The 20162-nt window shown below is 33.1% G+C and overlaps 1 protein-coding gene across 6 annotated transcripts in view; it reads right to left on the bottom strand.

The window, feature by feature from the left end:
- The window catches only part of CCDC102B (coiled-coil domain containing 102B), a 289345-nt gene that overhangs the window by 3022 nt on the left and 266161 nt on the right, over positions 1-20162 (bottom strand). For 2 of the 6 annotated variants that reach the window (XM_057504257.1, XM_057504258.1), the window contains exon 9: positions 1229-2432. The exons of 1 other annotated variant lie outside the window; for it this stretch is intronic. In XM_057504257.1, the coding sequence (XP_057360240.1) occupies positions 2363-2432 (70 nt within the window). In that variant the 3' untranslated portion in view covers positions 1229-2362. Of the gene's footprint in view, positions 1-1228; positions 2433-11902; positions 13439-13810; positions 14224-20162 lie in introns of those variants that run through there. 3 more of the 6 variants (XM_057504255.1, XM_057504256.1, XM_057504259.1) reach the window with 3 other exon arrangements.

Raw genomic sequence — 20162 nt, 5'->3', positions numbered from 1 at the left:
GCAATAATAATAGTTTAGGATATGAAAGGATAGAAATGTTTAATAGGATAACTTCAAATAATAGCATATTTATGCCTTAGAATACTCTGAATCCATTAAAATGTTGTTTAAAAATATTTTCAAGTAGCAAAATATTAAAAATGTAATTTTGGTGAAAAAGCATGCTCAAATCTGCACAGACAGCATGATGGTTATATGGTGGTTGTAATATACACATTGTCATGTGTTCAGGTGTGTATGTAGCTTATGTTTGAGACTGTGTGTGTGTGTGTGTGTGTGTATCTCTCCAGAGAGGGATTGTATAGAAGAGACATTATAGATACTGTGATCATGGATTTCAGAGTCAGGCTGCCTGAATGTGAATACCAGTTTTGCCACTTGATGAAAAAATTAGTAGTAGTATAACACTTTTATAACAAGCAAAGGTATTAAATGTAAATATATTTTATACTTAATCCCATCCAAATAAATTTCTCCAATGAGTTGATAAATAACTCAGAAATTAAATAGAAACATCAAATGGCTATCCCCAAGTTTTAATACCCTAATGGGATAATGTCTCTTAGTATCCCAACTAGTGTTAATCAGATCTGCAAATACAGTGAGAATAAAATCCACCAGATACCCATTGGAACCTCATTGAAAATATTTGAGAGAAATCTTAGGTTCATGAAATTGTGTCTACAAATTTTATTAATGCTGAGACAAGAGTTAAGATATGTTTTTGAAACATAATATATTAAATTTAAAATGCACACTAAATTTCAGATTCTATGAAAAACTTAAATTTTCTGTTTGGTAGTTAGAATTAGTATTTTACTGTATGATTTAATGGATAAAGGCATTTATTTTTGTGTACCCAGAGTGAATAGACTTATTTTAACAGATCTAAAGAATAAAATTAACATTGCTAAAACGTGGCTTCAAAAGAATAGCCATCAGGTGCATTTAATGAAATGAGGTGTAACATAAGCAGATTTAATAGTGTGAGTTGATTTTAGTCTTTCTACTATCTTAAAGATGTTAAATGCAAGCAACCTACTGATCCTTCCTCCCTCCCTGCCTTCCTCCCCTCGCCCACTCATCGTCCAACTGTGTTCTGTTTCTGTACTAGCAATTATATAATACATAAAAGAGGCACAAATATTATACTATAGCTGACTTTATTTTCCATAAAGAGAGAGCAATCAATGGAATAAAATACAATTTTGTGAGAGTTATAAATACAAATTATATATGCTCATAAGCTTGTTACTACTTTCAATGAAATAAGAAATTCAGATTTTGCATGGATCATTGAGATCTTTTCATTTTTTTGCTTTTAAAAATGCAAACCCTATCATCAACTTCCTGCTTATACACTTGCAAACTTACCCATGCAACTTAACGTACTTTTTTTTTTTACTAATATCAACTTTTTTTTTCAAAATCAGAACTTCTAAAAATGGAAGACATGTTCTTACAATTTGAATGTCATGTCACCATTAATTTTTGCTCTGAGGTTGTCTACTGCATGCCACAGAGATGATTAATCATCAAAATTTAATAACCAGAAGTATATATAGAACGTCAAACTGTGACACTAGAAAATCGTCTATGGTGGAATCAATATTTTTGTTCCCGCATCTACCTGTATAAGCCACTTTTACAGCCAGTTTCATAGAGTTCTTGAAAGACATGGCAATAATAATAAGATGATATTGAAACCTTTAAGTAAAGTACTGTGTAACGGTTCTACTCAAAATTTTTTAAGCACCAACTCTGATGGCACCTATCGATGATGTAAAAGTCAGAACTATGACCTGTTGTGTAGTATAAATGCTGAAGTTAAATATTAAATCATGAAAATAGAGCGACCCTGGAGATTACTCAAAATGTGAATACCATCAACAGGAATATTTTAGTTCATTGACATGATCTACATTTACTCCTAATCTGGACAATTTTAATAGAAATATCTAGGTTATAATTGAAGTTACTGAGAGTCATAGAGAGTAAGAAGAATATATCTTACATGAAATATTTAAATAAGGTGAGAAGAATGGAAATCTACTCACAGTGGCCCTTTGCAAAGTGCAGAGAATGTGTGGAATTTAATGAGGAAGAAAAATTCATAGAGTTTCAGTTTAAGAAGACAACAAAATGCAATGAGATTTTCACAAATATACAATAGATTACAATTTAATTTACATTCTAGATTCCTTAATTGTAGAATGTATTTGGGTGTAAGTAGTTTATATTAGAATTGAAAGGCAACAGAGAAGCTAAATGTTATTACCCTGCATAAATTTTAGTTAGCTTAGCCTGGTTATTGTGAAAAGCAAGACACTTACCCTTAAATTAAAGGCCATTTCTCTTATCTTTAGAAATCACTGTGAGTACAACAATGGGAAGATATTCCTGCACATTTCAATGAAAAATCTAGCAACAATCTAAGATATTATAAAAAAATGAAGGGGATAATAATATAGAGCAGTAGAATAGATAAGTAAATAGGAATACCATATAAGACAACAATTTGGTAAATTATTTTAATCCTTCTATAAAAATAGAAAAAACATAGATATTCCATATAAAAGGATCTTTACTTAGGTCTATACATTTTACCTGCTCCCTATTCCTCAATTATTTTCACCACATTATACTTAACTTTTATATATTAAGATGATAGAATTAATGACTCTTTGTGAGTGTATATTTCTCTACTACTGCAAAGAGAACATTTAAAAATGTTCCTGGCAGCTGCATGAAGAATGCTATTAAAATGGAGCTTGCCTGTGACTGTGGTCGAGTTATTTGGCTATATTATAAAATAGTAGATAACATTTAATATATAATATGGTTATTCATGAGATTGGTGAAATTTGGTTTTAATTTCCTTTTCTCCTTGTACCATGAAGAACTAACAATCATAGAAAGCATTTATATTTTATCTTTTCATTCATGAAAATAACAAACAATTTAGAAATGTATAGATTACATAGAAAAGTATCTTCTCTCAGCCAAAATAAGAAAAAAACTGACAAAGTGTATTGATAAACATTATAAATAAAAATATTAAATGAAAATTAGTGAGAGGTGATAGCCAGTTCGTTTTTTTTTGTAAATAATGCATATAAATACACACCAAGGGAGATATTTGCTGTCTTGAGAGTCTATTTTTAAAATGTCCTGGCTTTTCCCATTACAGTATTCCCCTTGCCTTCAAAACTTAAATATAAGGCTGTACTGACATCAGTAATAGTCCCTTGTGTCTACTCTATAAATGTCTTATTCAGCTCTCTGCTCCCAAAAAAGTCATCTTTAAAAAATTAGAAATATTTTACAAATTTCAACACAAAATTTTCTAATCCTGCAGCCATACTAGTTTGTGTTTTTATATAAATGGGATGAGGTTAAGGGAAGCTACCTTATTTCTTTAATGGAAGACAAATATTTTTCATTTAAGAAAATATTTCTGATACATGTGGTATGTTAGAGATATTGTTCTAGGTGTTGGTCATAGAGCAATAAAACTTTGACTCTGACTGTGACAATTCCTTGACATTATGGAGTTTACAGTTTAGATATAAATTGTAAGCTCCATGAGTTCATGGTATTATACCAAGCGTGTATATACAATTATTTTACCAAAATAGTGAAAACATTGTATACATAAAATTTAAAAAGATAATCAGTATTTTGGTATTTGGTTATTTTTACTGTTGCTAATGAATTTTTAAAATAATGTAAGTTGCCAGAAGACATTAAGTTCATCGCCTAACCTTGTTTTTAAATATGTATATTCTAAGATAGCTAAAAGTTCAGTTCCTAGAAAAACGTTAGGGCATTCTTACGATGTATTTGATTTTATTTAAAAGAAAATACTATTCAAAGGATGTTTCTCTATGAATTCAGTTGAGCATATTCTAATTGCTATCAAATTTGCTACAATATCAGTAAAGATGGCACAATACCCATGAAACCAATAGACATTATTTTAATTATCATAGCTTTAAACGGTGAAGAAACTTCATTTTAAAAAATTTGCTTTCAGAAATGGCACTTCTATTCTTGAAACTTAACCCTCTTTATTCTCTTTAATGCAAATTTCAATACAATTTGACATGTTCCATGCAGATTTCTGTTGATATTCTAATTGGAAATGCATTCATTTAAAGATTAGTCTGGAGAGAAATGACATTGTTATTTGTTGAACTTTTGCCAAGAAAATTTAACTTTCTTTTTATGTAACTTGTCTGTACGTTGTCCTGGATACATATTTTGTCTTTTTTCCAGTATTTACACCTTTTTTTCTTGCATACCTATTTTACTGTCTTGCTTTACTGAGGCATATTGTTAAATAGCAGATCTACTGGTCAATTTTGTTGTCTTTTGTTTATTTCTGACCTCAACAAGAGGTTCACTGCTTCACTGTGAAAAATGGTATTTGATATGTTCCCAAAAAATTTTAACTACATGAAGGAAGTCCTTTTATGTTCCTAGTTTTAATCATGAATAAGGGTTAGCATTTTAAAATTGTTTTATTATTTTTATGTAATAACAATACCATTTTTCTCAACTCAAGTAGTGAAATAAGTTAGTATATTTCTGATAGAGAAACTTTGAGTACTGAAAATCAACACCATATGGTCATGATGAATATTTTTTAACACTTCTAAATTTCATTTGTCAAGATTATCACTTAAGATTTTTGTACCCATAATCAGAGACTGATCTATAATTTTCTTTTCTTATACTATCTCATAATATGTGTCAGGAAATGTGCTTTTTTGAACTTCTCTAAAACTTTTTTTAAATGTTTCATAATGTTTTGATAAAACTCACCTATAAAACAGCTATAAAACTAATTTATGTTTCAATGAGGAATAAGGGATTTGATGCATGGGTGAAGTATTTAATAATAATTACTCTATCAGGTTTCTTTTTCTATGGAATACTGGAAATCATTTTCTAAAAAGCTTCAAATACCTAAACTTATAAATGGATTTTAAAAATTTCAAAATTTTCACCTGTATTTTATAAATGTCAACTATAACTGTAGTTATAGTCTGTTTTTTTTTTTTTTATTACTTGGGTATGTTTCCTCTGTTTCATTGATCGGTTTTGGTAATATCTTTTAATGAGAAATGTTGCAGATTCTGTGGCTGTAGTGACTATCTCCCCCCTGCCCCCCTGCCCCCCTTTATTAGGAGCGACTTTGGTCTTTGTCATACTCGCAGGCCCCACATTTCAGTCCAGAAACAGGCAAGATCCTGGCTGCAGCTACACTGCTGTTTTGTGTGTCCTTGTTGTTTCTGGCCAATCGAGTTTCATTTGTACCACTGAACATGCCCTGTGTTTCTTAAGGACTTTTCAAAAATAGGTCTTACTTCTTAGTGTTATGCTTAGAGCAGAAGAAGGGCAATCAGTGCACAATCTTACAATGTCATCTTGACCAGGATTGCTTACATATTCTTATGTCAGCAATCATTTTATATATGAACATAAAAATGATCTGCTCTATTTGATTTTAATATAATGTGTACAACACCATTTTATTATATTTGTTTTAGACTTTTATTCAACCAGAATCATAAAAGGATCGTATACGTAATTAGACCACCAAACACTTCCACTTTCCTAGATTAATGATGGTCCACAGGCAGCATTTGGAGAATGTAATTTATTGTGTTGAAACAATAAGTCATATAGTGCTGAGTGACCCATAAAAGTTAATGCAATTTTAGAGGTGTCCAATGTAGTCCCAAGGAAGACCTAGGAGGAAGTGGGTCACTGTAAGCAAACATCTACATCCCGAAGAATAGTGGTGATAAAAATGATTCAGAAACAGAGACCAAAGACAATAACAAAATAATTCAGTTTTGAAAAACAGTTCATGCAGATAAAATCAAGTGAGTGTGTCTGTGCATGGTGTTCCATTTATTTTTATAATGCATATCATTTCTTCAAAATTATTTACAATTACAATGTTCAGTATTAGGACAGTCCACTTAAAATTTAATTGTATTGAAGTATAATTAACATACCATGCCCTATAGTTTCAATATACATCATAGCAATCAGTATGTGTATACATTATGAATTGATCTCCTTATGTCTAGTTGCCCTCTGTCACTATACAAAGTTATTCCTTAATTATTGGCTATATTCCCTATGCTGTTCATTATATCCCTATGTCTTATTTATTTATAACAGTAAGTGTGTACCTCTTAATCTCCTTGCAAATGTCTCCTCATTTGGTAACCAATAGTTTGTTTCCTGTGTCTGAGTCTGTTTCCATTTTGTTTGCTCATGTAGTTTTTTAGATTCCACATATTAGTGAAATCATATGTTTTTTGGTGTCCTTTTTTCTGATTTATCTCGCTTAACATAATACCTTCTAGTTCCATACGTGTTGTAGCAAATGGCAAGATTTCATTTTTTATGGCTGAGTAATATGTCATTGTATATATGTACCACCTCTTAATCCATTCATCTATTGATGGATAAAGATTGCTTCTATGTCTTGGCTACTGAAAATAATGCTGCAATCAACAAAGAGGTTCATAAATCTCTTGGATTGGTGGTTTTTTTAAAAAAAATACATACTTGGAAGTGTAATTGCTGGATCATGTGGTAGCTCTGTTTTTTAATTTTTTGAGCAGTGGTTAAATCAAATTAATTTTCTATCAATAGTGCATGATGGTTCCCTTTTCTCCACATCAGTGCCAAAACTTATTTTTTGACTTTTTGATTATAGCCAGTCTGACAGGTGTGGCATCTTTTTGTGGTTTTTATTTGCATTTCCCTGACTATTGGTGATTTGACCAACTTTTCCTTTGCCTGTTGACCATCTGCATGACTTTTTTGGAAAAATGTCTGTTCAAGTCCTATGCCTGTTTTTTAATTGAATTACTCAGTTTTTTATATTAATTTGAATAAATTCTTTATATATTTTAGATATTAACCCTTTATCAGATGTATGATTTACAAATATCTTCTCCCACTTAGTAGGTTGTCTTTTTGTTTTGTTGATAGTTTCCTTCACTGTGCAAAAGCTTTTTAGTTGGATATAATCCCATTTGTTTACTTTAGCTTTCGCCCTTGCCTAAAGAAACTAGTATGAAAAATTACTGCTAGGACCAAAGTCAAAAAGCTTATGGCTTATGTTTTCTTCTAGGATTTTTATGGTTTTAGGTTTTACATTCATGTCTTTAATCAATTTTGAATTTGTTTTGTATAAGGTGTGAGATAGTGGTCCAGTTTCATTCTTTAGCATTTAGCTATTCAGTTTTCAGAGATCATAAACTGTGCACAGGGATAAATAGATCAAGTTTAATTTAAAGAATTCTAGTGATGGTAAAGCATCCAAAATGGAATATCATTCTTTTAACAGTCAATAACATGTAATAATAATTTTCATTATTAATTGTATCTTTGAGTAGTTTAATTCCAGAAGAAATTATAAAAGGAACGAAAATGTGTATGTCATCGTTTTCAGAATTCTTTGGGAAAGAGAACTATTGCTGTAAGATTCTAATTGAAACAATTCAATATAGGGCTTAAATTAAATTTAATGAGAAAGACATGTTTTAATAATAGGAATTGTCAGAAAATAGAATATAATTAGTGAAATAGTGAGTTCTCTAATACTGGAATGTTAAATGCAGGCAATATTGTCAGAGCAATTATTATATCAACATGATGGTTGGATAGGTAATCTTTGATTTTTTTCCTGTTCAACTTCCTAATATTTTTTGAAATTTTTGATTCTCTATTAAACATCCAAATGTTGATTTTTGAAAACTCCTCTCTGAAGTTAAATATATTTATTCATTAATTCAATAAATATTTATATAACACCTGTTGTACACCACATACCATGTAGAACCACTGGGCATAGAATGGTAAATAAAACAAAGACATCCCTGTCCACATGATGCTTACATCTGGAAGAAAATATTGATATTAAAAGCATATACCTGTATACAAGTAGGAAATCATATTTAGTACTGACATGAATGAAAGGATCAGGTTGCTGTGAGATTAGGGTTAAAGTTCTGTGTGATCAGAGAATGTCTAACCAAGGAAATGACATTTAAGCTGTTACCTAAACAAGAATAAGAGGTTGGGGGAAGATCAATGAATGTAATGTCATGGTCATAAAAACACTGTGCTGAAGTATAGCTACGGGTGGAGCTTTACGGGTTCACAATTTTTTTTTTTTTAATTCTGCTGAAGGAGGAATACAGAAGTGCACAGAAAACCATTTAGGAGGCTTACATCATCTCCAAGTGTTATAGGTCATTATGAGGAGTTCAAATATTTAGTCTATGTTTAATAAGCTACTGAAAAGTTTTCACCTGGAGAGCGACATGATAGGAATTGTGTTTCTAGAACACCACTCTGTAATGCAGAGTATGTACTGGAAATGGAGATATGAGTTGAAAGCTAGTGTAGGAATCCAGGAAGGAGATAATATAATCTAGACCCGAGCAATCTAGAAAGGTAGAGAGAAATTTTAAAGTTGAAGAGAGAGTTCATTGAATTTTCTGATTCATTAGGGACTGGCTGAAGTGATGTCAAGACCCTACTAAGTTCTGAACAAGACAAAATAGCTGGTATCACATTTATCCAACTGCTGTAAATAATTATGAAACCAGGGCAACCTTATATAAACACATGTGAAAGCAATGAACTATGTTATGACTTCGAAAAGAAGGGAGGCATATGAAGTGAGACCCACAACGTCTCCGGGCTTCTCACTGAGGGAATTTTTAAAAATGCCATTCAGAGCAATAGAATCAGAGCACTGGCCTCACTCCGGAGAAAACAGGGATCGCAGTCCGGGGCTGGGATTCAGATGGCAAAATGTCAGAGAGGAGAAAAGGGAGAAAAGCATTCCACACATCTGAGTAGATCATGCCCTAGGCCCTCTGATAGTCCCTACACTGGGTATGTGCAAGGCAAGATTCTACAAGGTGAAGCAGAGAGCAGAAGCTAAGAGCTTCCAGGGGTCTCACAAGTTCCTCTGTGTCACACTGGAGAGACCTGGGTGTACACATTAGGCCTTCAGTGAAATTATGCCTTAGTAGTAAGAGCTCAGCTCTAATATGGGGATAAATTAAATACACCTGTGCTGAAATGGATTAAAACCATGCATCAACAGTATATTAGTCTGTTCGGCTGTTATAACAAAAAACACAGACTGGGTAGTTTATAAAGAACAGAACTTACTGATGTGGCTTCTATTACTGGTTTTATCACTTCATTATATTTTCTCAGAGATTCCCTCATGTAAATAAGCCATTTATTAAGTTTCACCTTGATACTGTCCATTCTAAATGTAGTAAAGGTTTTGTGATATAAGAGGAGCTTTTTACTATATTAATTATAAAGTAAATGTCAGAGACTACGCTAGTTCCTATAGATATAGTATTTCCAATATCCATAACAACCTACAAAATATTATATTTTTTAAAAAGTTAAGTAAGTTGTCCAAGATAAAATCATGGCAATGGCTAGAACTGAAATGGAATTAGTTTGGGATCCCTTAGACTAGACCCTATTATATATAGAGGAAGGCAAAATAAAGCTATTTCAAAGGGTCACAATTGTATATACACATAAATATATAAGATTTAAAAACTGTTTGTGTATTCCTATTACAAATGTGTAGAAATACTATGTCAAAAAGCAAAAAGCTGTTTATCTAGAACAGACTGACTGTAATTTTGCTGTTCCTTTTTTTAAAGTTATATTTAAGTGTACTTTTTATGGAATATATAGAGGTAGTATAAAAATAAATCTTGGTTTTCCCCAAATGTTTATTACTATTTTTAGAAGGAAATAATTTAAATATTTTGTGCCTCAGTGGTTACTCTGCACTTCCCAGTGTGGTGGTCACTAGCCGCATATAGCTATTGGGCAACAGTCATACGGTCAGTACAGGGATGTTGCCTGAAATGCCAAATATAAAAAGTATCTTTTTACTGAGGTGTAACTGACATACAGCATTAGTCTGATGATTTGTTATGTGTATATACTGCAAAATGATCACCACAATAACTGTAGTTATTATCTGTCACCATGGTTACAAAAATGTTTTTTTCTTGTTAGGAGAACTTTTAAGATCTTTCTTAGCAACTTTCAAATATGTAAATCAGTATTAATTGTGGTCACTAGGCTGTACATTACATCCACCATATTGTTTTCCTATAGCTCTGTAATAAAGGTGGAAATCAGAGAGTCTGATGCCTCCAGCTTTGTATTTCTTTCTCGATTGCTTTGGCTACTTGGGCTCTTTTGAAGTTACAGACAAACTTTAGAGTTTTGGGTTTTTTTTGTATTTCTGTGAAAAATGTCATTGGATTTTTGATAGGGAATTCATTGAATCTGTAGATTGCTATTGATTGGGTAGTATGGACATTTAACAATATTAATTCTTCTAATCCATGAGCATGAAACATCTTTCCATGTATTTGTTTTTCTCATTTTTCATATTTATTGCATGTTGATAATGGCAAGATGTTGGATATGCTAGGCTAAATAAAATACATTATTATAGTTAATTCCATCCACTTATTTGCCTTTTTTTGTAACATGGCTCCTATCTGGCTCACCTGTATTTCTTTGAAACTTTGATTAAAAGAGAAAATAGATATTTTTCTGGCCAGCTCCTTTTCAAAGAACTCCTAATGTTCTTTAGTAATGCAAATCTGCTGCTCAAATCCACTGTAGGAGCCACAGGGAAAGTTCTAGAAATAGTAAATTATTCTGTACATTGAACAATTTTTCTGTATTTGTTTTTAAGATAATTTATTATGCTCTTTATTATCAATTATTCTGTATTGGCAATGCAGTGTATTAAATCCCAAGTAACATTTAATTGGCCTATAGTAACCACAGCACAATTCTATGCCGTAAACTGTTGAAAGACATGTTAGCAGTTGACTGTCTTTACATTACATTTACACATTTGTGGCTATAAAGGACTCAAAGTACAGAACTTAAATTACTATAAGATAGAGTAGAATTGTGGTATAAAACCTACCACATTCAGGGCCAAGTAAAACACTAACACATAGGGTCTGAAGTCCACTATTTATGCCATGTATTCTGAAGTAGATGACACTTTTTTTTCCTTGCCAAGAGTTCATGTCAGAGCAAGAGAGAATTCCTTTGGCAGAAAGAGTACAGAGCAAGGGTGGAAAGGAGAAACCATTCATTTAGCAATGTAAGAGCTGCCAAATTAAATGAGGCACACTCTTATGAAATGGTGAAGAAAAATGAAAAGAGCAGAAAGCATATTAAGTAGGGATGTACGTAGGAGAGAAATAGAAGGATACCAAAAGCCCAGATCATGCCTGAGTTGGACACTCAGGTCCTGCCCCTTCCTGACAGAAACCCTCTGGTCTCTTTCATAAAAGAGAATTTAAGGTACAACCATTTATACGGTATGGTCTCATACCCCAAATAGTGCAGCATACTATTTCCTAGTGCTGCTGAAATGCCAAAGCTGTAAGATTTTGCACTGTTAAATAGGTATTTTAATAGGAAGGTGTCAGAGCATTTCAAATATGACTTACATGGTGAGCCAAATTGCTATAGATCTTATCCCTTGAAAATTAACAGCTGGAACAACTTTTATTCTTATCCCCAGTCCTTATGACTAAGAGTCTAACTTGTCAAGAAACTGTCATTTTTATTATAAATTTGAGCTAGTCATGTTTTCTCTATTCCATTCAGATTATAAATGGTGCCAAATTTTTAGAAAATGGATTTATAATAATGTAATTTGGTCTGAGTAAATATCTCCTCATAAGGAAAATAAAACAGTTAACAGAAAAAAAAACAGCAAGGAGATTTGATCAAAGAAAAATATAGGATCAGAAAAGGAAGCAGCATTGTTAGAAGTCAGACAAAAAGTAAGCATCCCAAGAAACCGCGTGCATGTTTCATTTTGTCAGGCATCTCCCACAGGATGCAGTGTGAAATGGCCTGTATGATGGTGTGAGACATTCTAAGGAGAAGCTACGTTTAGTGAAAAACTAAAATGGAAAAAGAGTTGTCTAGTATAAAAGAAAGATGAAAGGAAACCTGAAGAATAGATTCTAAAATTGTTTTGAACACAGAGCAATAGAAGCCATTAAAACTTAAACTTGAAAAGCTTTCCCAGAATTCAGAGGGGAAAAAAACTCTGAGTTTAAAATGCTTGGAGAGAATCTAATTGATACAGTGAACCAAAAAGGGAGGGCGAACATATCCCGCTCTCGGAAGGAGTAACAGATGATCAAGAGGTGGAAAGGAAACACAGAACAATGAAAACATGTAAGAAATAAAATTGCACTGAAAGCTTCCTCAGCTGAAATTTAAAGAACTGAGCACACAAATGGAATGTGCTCTTCAGTTGTATTAAACTTATTATGTAATAAACTTATTACATTAGGATATATTCTGTGTACATTTTAATTATTCACAAGACTAATTTTAGTACTTTGACAGAAAAAGTGATTCTTTCAAGGGGCAAACATGAAACTGATGACAGCTGTCTTTTCTGTAACACCGAGACAGTAGAATGAGGTTTATTGAAGGCAAAATTGTGTGAACTTAATTTCTATGCAATCCAAGTTGTTCTTCATGTGTGAAAGCAACAGTATTTGCTGCTTATGCTTGGAGGGGAAACACTGAAATATATAGACCAGATTACTGAGGGACGAACCAAAATAAAGAGGCCAATTACAGCAAGAGCTAGATCAAAATGTCAATAAAGTTCTAAAACTGAGAGTTCAAATAAAAATTCTCAAATGTTTTTACTTTAAAAATGCAAACCCCCAAAATACACTAAAATTTTATATGGTAAAAATATAAAACTTATCTGGGTCTAATCTACACTAAAATAATGAATATGATTTGGGGACATAAATATTATCAGAATTTTAAGTTTATATGAGATTATGATTATTTAACTAGAAGGAAAGGATAAAGCACTCAAGGAGTTGAACCCTACACATCAGAAGACTTCAATCACCTGCAAAGGGACATACGTTTGAGGATTCAAGGATGTGTAAATTGTTGTATATGTTGCTTATTTATGAACACCACACATGATTAATCATGGATTTAAATCTCAAGCATAACAGTTACAAACTGAAAGGGTAAAATAAAATTTATTTAATAACATTATGAATTCATATCTCCAGGCTACATTTTTACTTATGTAATTTCTAGGAGGGCAGGAAGAGCAAAGGCAAATAGTAAGATAAATAACTCCTCATTGAGGAGGACATTTAAAATGTAATTATTTTATTCTTAACCTTAATTACAGAAAGGTAATGAAGAGATTCAAGATTTCAAAAAAAACCTAAATGACTTTTAGTAGAAACAAAATCAAGATATATAACTCCCAAGCCAAATGCAGAGGATACTACATAAAGAGTACTGCACAGCGTAATCCCTATAGGAAAACACAATGCACAGAAAACATCAAGTATGCAAAAGCAATACAGAAAACAAAGCATGCTGATTTTTTATTTATGACATTTTTGTTAATATTTTAAACACTTTTATAAAAGATAGAACTTAAGGTACAACCATTTATATTCTGTTTAAGAGAGGCACAGGGGTGAATCTGGGAAAACGGGAGGTAGCAATTTGAGCGCAGACCCCGTGCTGGTCTGGCGCGCCTGCTCTTCTCCTCCAGAGCCCCCTTCCCTCTGTAACAACACAGTATTGTGGGCACACATGTGCAGTGTCCAGGGGGTGCTCCTCATGCTTTGCTTTCTGGCAGTGAAAACCAGGGTGGGTCACATGACGCACAGAAGAAGACGCAGACTTGCCCCCTCGGGGTTTTGGCTCCCTGTATCAGTCCTAGCTCAGCCCCCTGTGAACAAATCCCTTAGTGGAGACCGTGCCTCGCTGTGACTTTTATTCATAAAAGTCCCTTCTAATCATGATGGTCTGGTGAATTTAAGGGGAGTGCCACCGGTCGATTGCCTATCTCAAAGTCTCCATGAGAGGAAAGAGATACAACTTGTACAGGCACCTGAGAGCAGCCTTCCTTCTCGTAACTCATCAGGGTAAATTTTCCCGTATCTCCTGTTGGAGCAGAAACTGTTGGGCATTCCGTGACCATCTGGTTGCTACAGCTGAGTGACTCTAATATCCTCAAATACACAGCTACAGAAAATCATATCCAAAACGCGATCCAGAATGGCATTCTAATTAGTAGAAAGAATGATGCTATGGGGATGAAATCAGAGTATGAACATTACATTTTGTAACTAAAGAAAAGTCACATACTATAATTTTAGGTTTAATGGATGAGACTCTGCATCAAAATAAGAGATGGTACATCAACCCGAGCCAATGCTACTGGCAACAACTAGAAAATAAAATAGCCAAATTACAAAAAACATATTTGCAAAAGCGATGTGTAGATGCCACAGAACTAGGTGGACTAAAACTTCAGGGAGGAGAGATTCATCCAGATGTGAGCAGATGACCACCAAGCACTTTTTGTTTTGTCTTTTATTTCCCTGGAGAATATGCCAGTTCTGAGAATGGCTTTGCTCAGGAAGAAAACTGTGGCTGGCGTTGGTGGGGGAGGAACCGCAAGCAACTGGAATCACAAATTCGAGATCTGAGGCCAGCTTTTCCAAGACGTTTGCAAATTCTCAGGCTTTTGGGAGGCTTAAAGAGATAAGCTAAAAGCTTCTGAAAAGAAGGAAAAAAGTCTCCCATAATTCCACTAGAGATAAAGGCCTGGAAATAAAGCAAGCAAGACCTGACAGCCTCAGAAAAAGCTGGGATTCACTGGAGGGCCGCTAGCAATCCTGGGTCAAGTGAGAAGCATGAAAATAATAAAGGTTGAAACCAACAAACAGGACAATTGTATGTGGGAAGGAACTAAGAACAGAGAATAGAATAGAAGTAAATATTTACCTATTATTTTCAGAGTTCAAAAGGACAGTGCGTCCATAAAACAAATATTTTTTTAAAGAGAGATAACAGCTTAAAATTAAAGAACTTCTTACTTTGCATAATGCCATTTCTATTAAATTACTAGTGATTTATTATAATAAATGGGTATGAACAAAATATAAAGACAAGGAGTTCAGGAACTTGGGATGGAAATTCCAAAATGGTAGAGCTGTGCCTAAATAGTAATCACTTGGATTAGTTATCAGATATCATTGTTAATTTGGAATTAATTTATTGAGTAGTAAAAGTAGTCTGAAGAAAAAAAAAATTAAATATGGGTACATAGAGAATTATACAACTAAAACAGGTGATGATTAAGTTAAAAGAAAAACAGATGCCAAACAGAAATTGTAGTTCCAGGGTGGGGTTCACAGATTTGTATCCTCTTCTTGTACGGATTCCTTTATTATTACGTAAAGTGCTTCTCTCGTGTTACTTTGTTGTGAAGTCTAGGTTGTCTGATATAAGTATTGCCACTTCTGTTTTTTTCTTCTATTTGTGTGGAATATTTTTCTATCCCTTTACTTTTAGTCTGTATGTGTCATTAGCTCTGAGGTGAATCTCTTGTAGGCAGCAAAATGATGGGTTTTGTTTCTTTATCCATTCAGCACCTCAATATCTTTTGATCGGTGCATTTAGTCCATTTATATTTAAAGTAATTATTGATAATATGTACTTACTGTAATTTTGTTAATTGTTTTTGTAACTTTCAGGTCCTTTCTTCCCCTCTTCCCTTGTGATTTGATGATTTTCCTTAGTGTTATACTTATGTTCCTTTCTCAATTTCTTATCTGTTACAGGCTTTTGGTTTGTGGTTACCATAAGGCTCATGTACAGCTTCATATATATGGCTCCTCACTATATATACATATCATAATATATATGCTATATATAATATATACCATATATACTATAATATATTGTTGCTGACTTTAAAACACATTCTAAAAGTACTACTTTTTTATTATTTCTCCCTCAATGTTTTATGTATGTCATAATTTATATCTGTTTTGTGTATCCCTTGACTAATATTGTATATAATTGATTTTGCTACTTTTGTTTTTTGAACTTTATACTTTCTTTGTAAGGGATTGCTCTACTACCTTCACTGAGGTTTGCTTTCACTGATGAAAAGCATTTAAATGTACAAACATTTCCATCTAAAGTCCCTTTAACACATCCTGTAAAGCTAGTTTAGTGGTGACAAGTTCTTTTAACATTCATTTATCTGGAAAACTTTTAACCTCTCCTTCAATTCTAAATGATAATCTTCTGGGTATGGTACTCTTGGTTGTAGATTTTTTTTCCTTTCAGCACTTTGAATATTTCATGTTATTCTCCTCTGGTCCATAAAATTTCTGCTGATAGCCTTCTGGCATTTCCATTGTAGGTAACTATCTGCTTTTCTTTCACAGCTTTTAAGATTCTCTTTATTTTTAATCTTTGCCATTTTGATATCTATGTGCCAGTGTACAGACCTATTTGGGTTCATCTTGTTAGGGGTCTCTGCACTTCCAGGACTTGCATGTCTGTTTCCTTTTCCCAGGATGGGAAGTTTTCAGCTATTATTTATTCACATATACTTTCTACCCCTTTCTCTGTTCTCCTTCTGTGAGCCCTGTAATGCAAATATTATTTCATTTGCAATTTTGCAGAGCTCTCTTTGCATCTTTTCATTTTTGGAAATTATTTTTTTCTGTTCTTAGCTTGGCTACTTTCCACTACCCTGTTTTCAAGCTCACTGATCTGTTCGGCATCTTTTAATCTATTTATTCCCTCTATTGTATTTTTCATTTCAGTTATTGTATTCTTCAGCTCTGACTGGTTTATTTCCTATCTCTTTGTTGAAATCCTCCCTGAGATCATTTATTCTTTTCCTCAGTTCAGTGAGCATCTTTATGACCATACCTTGAAGTCTTTGCTTACCTTCGTTTAGCACTTTTTGTGGTGTTTCATCTGGCTCCCCTTTCTAATACAAAACCTGTATTAGATAGGCCAGCTATGCCTCCTGGTCTTGAAAGTAGCAGCATTGTGGAGTTGACGCCCCAGGGTACTATAACTCTCCCTGGTGTCCAGCCCCATTAATCGTCAAGGCCCAAAGCTATGAGGGTTTGTCCTCCCAGAGCAGATCCTCAGAGCCAGGTATGCCAGGCTCCTGAGCATTTTCTCTTCCCCACTATGTTTCTGTCTCCCTCCCATTGATGGGCAGGGATGGGGAAGGGCCTGGATCCTGACCTATCATGGCTCTGTGGTCTTCAGTTTGTTTTCAGAGTTAGTTGTATTAGATATAGTTGCTTCCTCAGTGTGTAAGTAGGAGGAAGTTATGACAGTGATTCTGCCATCTTCCTCTACCTGGGACTGGTATTGATGGTTTTTATTAAAAAAATCCAACTCTGTATCTACTTCCACAGATTTATTTAGTTTTAATGTTACTAACTTAAATAAACTTAGGTAGAGGACCAGTGGACTCATGCACTCTGTTCAAAACCTAAATTCTCTTATGTTGTAATGTGGAAAAAATTTGAAATATATATTTTTAATGTTTTAGACATCATTTTGTAGATATCTTAAGTATCATAAATGCAATTGTTATCCTCAAGTAAAATTTAGTCATATTAAAAGCATATTATACACTTTTCTACTTTATGTAGTTATCACAGAGTTTGAAATTTGAGACATAAAGGGAATTTCATGCAAAAGAAATTAGTAAGCCTTCCTAAATTAAAGGCTTAATTATAGTTCTCAGTGGACTAGTATAAAATTTTCTCACACTGATCAAATGTCAGTAGAATAATAAAATCTTACTGAAATGAATATTCCTCATACTTTAACTTCTTTCAATTTCTAAAATTGTGGCTTTTGACAGCATTTCCAAATCATCATGTCAAAATCATTGATATATGCAAGCATGAGGTGTACTAAAGACAATACTGTCCTAGTGAGTCTTGGCAACAGGAAATGCACACAGCTATTATGAAAGCATTTATGACATTTTCAATTCTGAAATTTCTGTTAATGCTACTTTACACTTTTTTCTAATGTTCTGATGAATCTGTCAAAAAACCCCACCAAATCAAGATATTTGTTGACCTATCTCCATTTCCAAATATTTGTAATAACTACCGCTGCATTTGGTGATGTTATTGAGATAAAGCCCCAGCTTTGAATTACTGAGTTATTGGAGTCTCATGAAATTATTCTCATTCCTACCCTTGGTTTGAAATAACTATGGTCTTTCTTATATTTTCAAAATTATCTCACTTTTTGTTACCAACCTCTGTACAATAGTAGGCTCAAAGTAGAGAATGTGATATGTGTATGTGAATATTTTGTAGATTCCACATAAACATCATATTTTTCTTTTTCTAAATAATGAGTCAGATTCTGGAAACATTAATCCCATCAAAACATTTCAGGTATCACGATTAAAATAAAGTATCAAAATTCTACTCAACAGTTCAACTCAAGCAGTCACTTTTTAAATGTCACACTTAAGATGAGAGAAATTCAGTCAAGAATCTATTTCGTACGTAGGAAAATTAAGCTAAAGAATTTTGGTAAAAAAACTGTATTTCCATTCAGTCATAATATTCCCTGAGCTACTATCCAATCAATCATAGAGACTAAAGCAAGCTGAAAAGAACTGATATCATTCATTCAGTTATATAAAAAGTCATGTCTAACAGTATAGCAACATGTTCATTCACAAAATTACAATTTATAGATCGGAATACTATATTCTCACTTTGGATCCCAAGTTACCACTTAATGTTAAAATGAAATATATTACTTTTTAGTTTTAAATTCATAATATTCTACTTAGTCATCTTTTCCTGCAGAGCACTGCCTAGATCTTTCTCGGAACAAAATTTAGTTTGTTATGTCAAATTGGAGCAATTGTTAAGAGCAACAGAACTTTAATTCCTTCTACTAGCCATTTATGGGCAATACCCTCAACCTTATTCATCATCATTGTTCTTATTGAAATCCTCTTATTTTCATTTGTGGTTGCCAGAACTGAAAAATGTGGTCTATTTTAGATATTAAAAAATACATAGTAAATTAAATGGAAAATAAATAGTAATTAGTGAAATCCTGACCAATGAAAAACAGTTTATTGATGTATTTCTCTTTATTTAATCTATCCTGAATTTAAGCCTCATAAAATAATCATTAAACCAATGCTGTCCTTCTTCAAATTGGCACAACTAGCACGTGACCAATTGTGGCTGCAAGTTTCATTTTCCTGGTGAGAAAACAGAGACTTCAGAAGACCGAGTGATTTGCTCAAATGTCTTATATATATTCTGATGGTTTCCAAATGCTCTTCTTTATAATTCTGGTGGGTCAATAAAATAGAGACTTTCCAATCCACAGACTTGCATATGACATTTAAGCAAATCATGTACTGGTTGAAACCACTGTTTCTCACTTGGAAAATGGAGATGCCAATGCATATCTCAGAAAGCAGGTAAAATAGTACCTGTCACAGAGGTGGGAACATAAGAGCCATTCTTAATGTTTGAGTTTCAGCAGCCCTTTCTTATAGAATTACGTTTTATTACATGAGTTATTCCTTAAACATTTTCCCAAAAATTACATTCTCTTCCTTTAGGACATTTTATTTCCACTTCTCTTCCAACGCAAAATAGTGTAGAATTACATATTTGCTATTTCTTTGTTTCTCCATCCAAGTCATCCATGTGGCCATTGAATAGCTTATTTGGGACAAATCTCTTTTGCATGATGTGTTGTCATATACTGGTACCTCACCCCCATTTAGTTATGGTTCAGGTTGGAGGTTAGAGTCAGGAGTTTTTTTTTTCCCACAAAATACATTTAAATATGAGGTATGTTCCTTTTGTGAGTAGAACTTTACAAGTCCAAATAAAAACATTCATCCATTTAACATAGCTTGGCAAGTTAAGTAGGAGAACAAATTCTATTACTGCAGAAAATAATTACATTGGTCTGGTAGAGTTTGCTTTTGAATATCTCCTGGTTTATTAGTTTCTTTGGTGAACATAGTGAATATAGATATACTGAACACACCTATGAAGATTGCTCTTTGAGCCAGCAGATTCATCTCAATGAGAGAAGAATGTCCATTTCATTGATTATGTCCCCAAATGAATATAGAATTTAGCCTTCATTTGAAGATGTAGAAAAACAGATTTTTGGAGGTGATTTCAGAAAAT

This window comes from Manis pentadactyla, chromosome 6, assembly GCF_030020395.1.
Source record: "Manis pentadactyla isolate mManPen7 chromosome 6, mManPen7.hap1, whole genome shotgun sequence".
In the NCBI taxonomy this organism is placed as follows: domain Eukaryota; kingdom Metazoa; phylum Chordata; class Mammalia; order Pholidota; family Manidae; genus Manis; species Manis pentadactyla.
This window is presented reverse-complemented; position numbering and strand designations above follow the sequence as displayed.